Source organism: Apium graveolens, chromosome 9, assembly GCF_009905375.1.
Source record: "Apium graveolens cultivar Ventura chromosome 9, ASM990537v1, whole genome shotgun sequence".
In the NCBI taxonomy this organism is placed as follows: Eukaryota; Viridiplantae; Streptophyta; class Magnoliopsida; order Apiales; family Apiaceae; genus Apium; species Apium graveolens.
This window is the reverse complement of record NC_133655.1, coordinates 191,589,105-191,596,762: the sequence shown is the minus strand read 5'-3', so window position 1 is coordinate 191,596,762 and position 7,658 is coordinate 191,589,105. Positions and strand designations below refer to the sequence as shown.

The following is a 7,658-nucleotide window of genomic DNA, read 5'->3' as shown; positions in this document are numbered from 1 at the left end:
CTTACTCCCAATCAATGACCCCTCCTTCTAGTGCCAGTTATTACGAAGAGAATTTGGTATAATAATATTTTTGGAGGTTGTTGGAATCATGGAGAAAAATATGGATATTTTGATAAGAATACGAGGAACACATGATGAAATTAGATGGATGTTGTGATTGATCTTATTGATTGATTACTTAAATACCGGAGAAAATACGTATATTCTCTCCAATACAAACTATTTCTCAACCTAAAATAAGAGGCCTATGTACCATATTCATAGAATTTCAAGCCACTCACAATTTTTGGAGAACAACTTACCTCTAGATTGAATAGGGTTTTGTTCGTTCCATCGAAGTTCAGGCACAACAAACATGTCATAGCCCATTTAATACATGTGAAGGTCAATAGGGATTGCATGTGAACTTTTGGCCTCACATGCGATCCGTATGGACCTTCACATGTATTGCAGCTCTATGAATATACTCATGCGACCCCTATTAAAGGAGTTTACGCTATGAGCATTTATCTTTATATATCAGCGATGCGCCCCTAGGAACTATACTTACCGATCCTTTGTATATGCGAGGTGCCCATATAAGAGTTTTGCTCGCAAGTCTTCAACTAGTTTGATAAAAAAAATAATGTATTTTCAAGTGGACTCGCTATTTGTTATACAAACGATCCCTATAGTCGCTATATTTTCTTCATGCGCAGGGTAGATCCATTATATGAAGTTTCATACGATCGTCATCAATAAAGATGAAAATCATTCATATTAATTATATGTAATTTTATTAATTTACGGGTATATTGATATCCCTACTTTTGTTATAATTCACTGCATGAACAAAAATCAAATTTTGATAACATAAATGACAGTTTACGAGTAGAAACGTCTTTCATCATTGTGTACAAAATTTACTGAATATCATATTTATGATCTGACCGGAAATATTATGCGAATACGTACAAAATCTGAATATTGTATTTATGATATATCGGTTTGCGGTTAAAAACACATTTATAATTTTTACAGAGTATGTACAAAATATAATTATGATTGAAAATAATGAAGAATTTTTATATAATTTTTAAAAATCCACATTTGGCCAGATATACGGGTGTGTGGATGCCAACATTTACACAGAGCAAGCACAGAAACTCAGTCTGTTTTAAATGTCTTTGTTACATACACCTTATAGAACTCTCCATATAACAAACATAGGCCTCCTGATTCCCTGCTTTAGCAAAATAAAATTAACAATGGCCTCTTTCAATCCGTCCCCTGATCCCAGCGTGACCTCCACCTTCCCCGTCGCAACCATTCAACCAAAACCCGAACCAGTCGACGAAGAGTCACTCACTGCACCACCTGGCATTCCAGTACGCCTTGGTGTACCGACACTTGTAATGCCAACACCACTTGCAGTTCAATTTCCTTACGCCCTGGCACGTCCGCTGATGGTGCAACTGTTTATGATGAGCAGAATCGAACTACTGAGATGTTTGACTATGTTTTTTGGGGCGTCGAAAATGAAGTTGTGGAGAATAATAATGATGCACGTGACATAGTTCCAGTGGCGGAGAATCCTAGTAACCAGTTTTTCTTCTTGGACCAAGGGCAGCACCAGCAACGTTCAAATGAGATGGTTAGAGTACCAAACCTCAGTAGAGAGAATCAGGTTTATTACCGTGGAATTGTCAGGAAAACGCGAATGTTGTATGATGCTATAAGGATTTACTCGGTAGCTGATGAAGAGATGAAAATTGCTTTCGGGTTTGATAAGCAGTGTAGAAGGGATTTAAAGGCAGCTACAGTGATGAGAAGCTGTGGACTTTGGTTGTTCACTGACAAGAGAATTATTGGTGCACTTCCCGGGGTTGAAATTGGAGATGCCTTTTGTTATAGGTTTGAATTATCTGTGGTGGGCTTACACGGATATAATCAGGCAGGGATTGACTTTGTGCCAGCTTCTAGGAGTCCAAACAGGGATCCCATAGCTACGAGCATTGTTGTCTCCGACAGGTTTACAGGCAATATTGATGAAGGGAACATGATTACTTATTCAGGCACTGGTGGTCAGGACAAGAATTTTACACAGATTGCTCATCAGAAGCTGGAGGGCGGGAATCTGGCATTGGAACGGAGCATGCATTACGGAATCGAGGTGAGAGTAATTCGTGGTCGCCTGCATAAGGCCAGTCCAAATGGCAAATTTTATGTTTATGATGGTTTGTACAGAGTTATCGAGTATTGGCATGAAACAGATACGGCTGGATATAGGGTATACAAGTATAGGCTTGAAAGACTGCCGAACCAGCCTAAAATGAGTAGCGATGATCTTTTGCTTGCTGAAAGTCTTAAGACTAAACCTTTGGTTAGGCCAAGGGGCAATGCCTGTTTGGATATATCCATGGGGAGGGAAAATGTTCCTATTACATTGTTTAATGACATTGATGGTAACCATGAACCACTGGAACATGACTACTTGGTCAAATCCTTCATTCCTTTACATGTGCATCAATATGGGAATGGGTGCCAATGCCTCTCTGCATGTTCAAAGGATTGTTCATGTATTAGGAAAAATGGGGGGCAATTTGCTTATGACAGAGATGGGATATTGATCCAAGGAAAACCGTTGATCTTTGAGTGTGGCCCGTATTGTTCATGTCTGCCAAACTGTAGGAATCGTGTAACTCAGAGAGGTGTGAGGCATAGGCTTGAGGTGTTCCGTTCAGGAACTGGTTGGGGTGTCAGATCATTGGACTATATTCTCGCCGGTTCTTTCATATGTGAGTATGCAGGAGTGGTCCTGACAAACGAACTAGCACAATTACTGTCCATGGGTGGGAATAATCTAGTATATCCTAGGCGATTCACTGAGAGCTGGAAAGAATGGGGAGATCTCTCGCAAATATCTCCTAACTATGTTCAACCATCTGTTCCTGAAATTCCCCCATTAGATTTTGCATTGGATGTATCAACCCTGAGGAATGTGGCTTCTTACATCAGCCACAGTAGAAGTCCTAATGTAATGGTACAGTTTGTCTTGTACGATCACAATAATCTGATGTTTCCTCGCCTTATGTTGTTTGCTACAGAGACTATCCCTCCCTTTAGGGAACTTACTCTTGACTATGGAGGGGTAGCTGATGAATCATCTCCAAAGTTCGCTATTTGTAACTGACTGTTCTCCTGAGTGGGTTATAGAGTATGTTCAGTAATAGAGTATGGTTTTTTAGTCATCACTAGATTGAGGTAAAACTTTATAGTTTGTATCAGGTTCATCTGTATTAGTCTAGTAGATTTGGTATATTTATAACTTCTGTTATTTTTTGTAGATTGGGTACTACATTCAATTTCTGTTTCCTAGCCTATTAGCATCAATTCTCTTATGCACAGTTGGTCTTCTTAGTTTCTGTGGATTGCGAATTTGATTGCAGTGTCTCTATGTATGATCAAGATATAGACTTTGTTGCATTTTTCTGGGATTAGAAAGTAAACATTCTTTCAGAAATCTTAATTTAATCAGCTAGAAAGCAGGGATTCTTCGATCACCCAACGAATCCCTCGTACTCGGATACTCAAAATTCTCGAATAAAATTAATCTTTTTTTCATATTTGTACTACAACCATGAGTGATATTAGCTTAAATGTTTACCTTGATGCTTATATGATGTATTTGATTCAATATGCATAAAATGATAAATTTTGATGATGGATTTCATCATTCAAAACATCAAATAGATATATTTGTCGTAACCCCCACCCACACCCGAATCCCCCTTATTATGTTATTTGTCGAATCCACGTATCCTCGCACAACACACCCACACCCCGTAGCCCTATCCTTGCTTATCAGGTTTTATGTATGTTTAGTTTTTTGGCAATACAGGTCAGTTACTATGAATACCGTCATCCATTTGTATCATACTCAAACGAACTAGAATGAACAGGAGTTATAGATAACCTTCCATTTCTAAAATTAATGTCCTCAGATGAAGTAATAACATTTAGCAGAGGTCTCTGATTCAACCTTCTACTTGCAATATTCTCATAAAATTAAGGATACTTTTGTCTGTTTGCTCTCATGACATTCTGTCCTTTAGTCAGACTTTATGTGGTCCTGTCGTGTTAGCACGAGAAAGTAAGTTTTAGAAGTACTCATTTAATCTGAGTCCTTTTCTTCCCTCGATGTTTTAAAGTTAGCATTGTTCACTCCCTGACTTCGGAAGCTCCTACTGTGTATCTGACTTTGAATTATGGTTTTGACGGTGCTAATATCATTACGTGTTGATGTTGTTTCCCTCACCCAGCATTTTGTTGTCCGTGTAATCTTAGAAGTTCGTGGCATTGGAACACACATAATCCATCTCAGTTCGACAGAATCATTTATATGTTGTAGCATTCATTTTTGTTGCTTCTGGGGCAATATACATTTTTAGTTTATTTAGTTCTGTAAGCCTCAATTCAGCACCTCAAGTAATACTATCTTGTATAGGCAAGCCAGGTTTTGCAGCTTATGCTGATCTTTACTAGGTTTGACCACCATTTTAAGTGCAAGGTAAGAAGATCAAAGAGGTGCAATTAAGTACTAGAACTAATTGTAGTGTTCATCAAAGATAGAGCCTCAAATTATAGAAGACATACATTGAATATCATCATGGAACCAGGAAATAGTACAAAATGTGATAGCACTGAAATAGTACAAAGCGCGGTGTCACCAACCTAAATGGTTTTCAGCTTCATGTTTATGAAGTTTCTTTGCAAAACAGTTTTTCTTTCTTTTTATTTTGCAAAAAGTAGGAAATAGAAAAGCTTCATAAAACTGAAACTGAAAATCTAACATTTTTACCTTTTACACCTCCACGCAGAAACTGAGTAAAGTGCTCTATCTTGCCAACAGATAACTACACAGCCATTCTCTTCTTTGATCCGATAGCCATCGCAGCTGTAACCTTGAACCAATCTTCTTGCTTGCAACATGCCATAATAGCTCAAAGGCACACTGCCAAATCCTGCAAAATCAAGTCTTTGCATCCATTTTTCAAGTTTTTCATGTCTTTCCTTCCTACTGGATCCCTCGCAACCTATAATGTTCTTGATTTCCTCTCCAAAAAGAAACTTTTCCAGCTTTAGTCTTTCAGTTGATGACCTTGGAAGTGTAGATTCTAAACAGTCAAATAGTGCAGCATAAAAGTATAAAGATTCTGACAGTCTCTCCATGAGGCTGGATCCATTGTGATTAGAATCTTGCTCCGCTACTACCATGACTTTTGGTGACAAACCCCACAATGCATTAAGAAAGCCATCTATTTGAACTGCTGGAGTTGAGGATTGCAGCGATGAGGATGCTGAGTCGGCACCAGTGCTTAGTCCATTAACCATATCCTTTTGGAGCAAATCAGCTAAAGTGCTCTGCTTAATTTGTGAAGCTCTAAGCATGTTCACTCCATTTGATTTCATTGAAGTTAATGGAGATCTTTTATGCGGCTCATCAACTGTGGATAACAGTGCATGTAATTGGAGAACTGAACTAATTGCTAATGCCTCTCCAGTTTTAACACGCAACTGTTCGATATCAAGATTCTCTATCTTACTAACTACAGGATTAAATTGAAATGGTATATCTAACTTCTCAGCTTCCTCAGTCAGTACATGAGCCATTTGGTCCAATACCTCTTTTTGTGGATGAACCCCGGTTATTCTCAAGTGTGGAGGGCCTTCTGGTCGTGCACTTAAATCTTGAAGAAGTGCATGCCACTGCATTGAATATGCTGCATTTAGGTCGATTATGTGAACCATCTTTTCCCCTTCCATCGCTTCAATAATAGCTTGATTTGTGACAATGAAAGCCACCTTCAAGAATGGAAAGAACTCAAAAAACATATTCCGTACAAGAATGTCTTCCGAAAACAACGATATTTTGGTGGAATGAAGGGCCTTATAAAGACCAGGCCAGGCTTTAAGTATCCTATCAGCGAGTGCCTCAGTAAAATATGACGCAATACGTTGCATCGTATCTCCATCAGGCGAAGCAAGGTGAGAGATTTGGTCAAGCGACAAATTAGCATTTTCAATGCTTCCAGTGGCTACATGAGTTGCACAAGTGAGCAATAAGTGAATCAAATACAGACCCCTATCCTCGGATTTAAGTTCTTTTAGCAATGGATACGGTGATCCAAGGCCAGGAGACACTGAAATCATGGGAGAATTCTGGAAAGGCGACGAAGTCACAGACGACGATCCATCGTCTTGAAACATTGTATTCTACAATAGTTTCCTGTATCCAATAAAATGAGTAACTAACAAACACTGACCAACGAGGTTAAATTACAGAATGAATAATCAAGAAAACATTTTACTGGACATCTTAACCTATGAAACACTTGTGTTTTATACATACAAGCAATGTATTCAGATTATACAGTCAACAATGAACAAATAGAAGGCCTTGACTCAACAACAAGTAAAATCCAAACTAGAGAATACTAAAATGCTCCAATGAAAATGCAATCTTTGACCAAGCAAGTATCAAAAAGCAGTCCAATTCAACTTGAAGACAATAACAAAGCTCAAGCACAAGCATATAACTAAAAAACCCAGAAAAATAATACTAAAAAATAGTGCAGAAAACTTACAAAGAATGCAAAGAAATTAAAATTCTTGAATGGGGTTTTCAAATTTTCGAAAACCCATGTGATGCCCTTAAGAATAAACACAATTATCTGATTTAACAAGTCAATAAAGGATGTTAAATGGGTTTTGTTGAGAAGAGAGCAGTTGGAAGTTGAATTAAAGTAGATAGAAATCTAAGTCTGAAAACAAGCTATTGTAATAAGTTGTGGACAGGAGAAAGAATGTGTAGAGCTGTTTTTGTCTTTACTGTTTTGGTGTCCTTCCACCTTTTAGAAGAAAATGGAATTTCAGAGTAATAGTACTCCCACTCAAGCTCTGACAGAACATCAAAATACAGCTTTGTATCTTGTTCGAATTTGGGTCAGTTAGGTTTAAATTCGAATTATTTAATTTTACCCAACTATAGTATAATTGTAAGATATTATATAAAATTATCTGACTTTATATAAAGATCAAAAATTCAAGAATTTGAGTTCAATTTTTTTCTTCTCATATCATGTCAACCAATCAACCCCATATTCACATGTAATATAATTATGACATGTAAATTGAGGAGATTTGAAACTTATATTCAATTTATAAGACAAAATATTATTATTAAATATACTAATAAATCATGATCTATGTACCAAATTAGCTGCATTTAGGATATTAAGGTTCACCTTATTTCAGACTCAAAATCGGTATTTGACCCAATTTTTTTTAAAAAAAACTCAAAATTTGAACCACCATTGGGCGGAACCTAAAGTAAGTGCCCGTTTGGGAAATTTTAAAATAAATAATTTATAACTTAAATCGAATAAGTGACTGATAAGTGATAAGTTCATAAATGCTTATAAATTATACAAGTGTTTGGCTAATTTAACTTATAAGTCATAATTTTTTTATTTAAATAAACTAAAATAAATAATTTTTTTTTATCGTAGGTAACCCGCAGCCGCTACCCTTAGGGTGCGCACTGGGTAAACCCTACGGGTTCACGCAATATAATTTTTAAATATAATTATCTTAATTCTTAAATTTTAAGTTAGCTT

At 37.0% G+C, this 7,658-nt stretch overlaps 2 protein-coding genes across 2 annotated transcripts; one reads left to right on the top strand and one right to left on the bottom strand.

Annotated features, from left to right (window-relative positions):
- Nucleotides 1–1,188: 1,188 nt before the first annotated feature.
- Nucleotides 1,189–3,238, top strand: LOC141687272 (histone-lysine N-methyltransferase family member SUVH9-like). The gene has a single exon (XM_074492479.1). It carries the CDS (start codon nt 1,487–1,489, stop codon nt 3,170–3,172), a length of 1,686 nt encoding a protein of 561 aa, XP_074348580.1. The 5' UTR covers nt 1,189–1,486; the 3' UTR covers nt 3,173–3,238.
- Nucleotides 3,239–4,620: 1,382 nt separating this feature from the next.
- Nucleotides 4,621–6,963, bottom strand: LOC141686816 (scarecrow-like protein 3). The gene is made up of 2 exons (XM_074491895.1): nt 6,627–6,963; nt 4,621–6,268 (listed from the first exon to the last, which is right to left on the bottom strand). The coding sequence occupies exon 2, from the start codon at nt 6,247–6,249 to the stop codon at nt 4,837–4,839; it is 1,413 nt and encodes a 470-aa protein (XP_074347996.1). The 5' UTR covers nt 6,250–6,268; nt 6,627–6,963; the 3' UTR covers nt 4,621–4,836.
- Nucleotides 6,964–7,658: the final 695 nt, after the last annotated feature.

What these genes read in the sequence shown, in the direction of transcription:
- LOC141687272 (XM_074492479.1), top strand. Translation starts at nt 1,487, where the DNA reads ATGTTTGACTATGTTTTTTGGGGCGTCGAAAATGAAGTTGTGGAGAAT.
- LOC141686816 (XM_074491895.1), bottom strand. Translation starts at nt 6,249, where the DNA reads ATGTTTCAAGACGATGGATCGTCGTCTGTGACTTCGTCGCCTTTCCAG.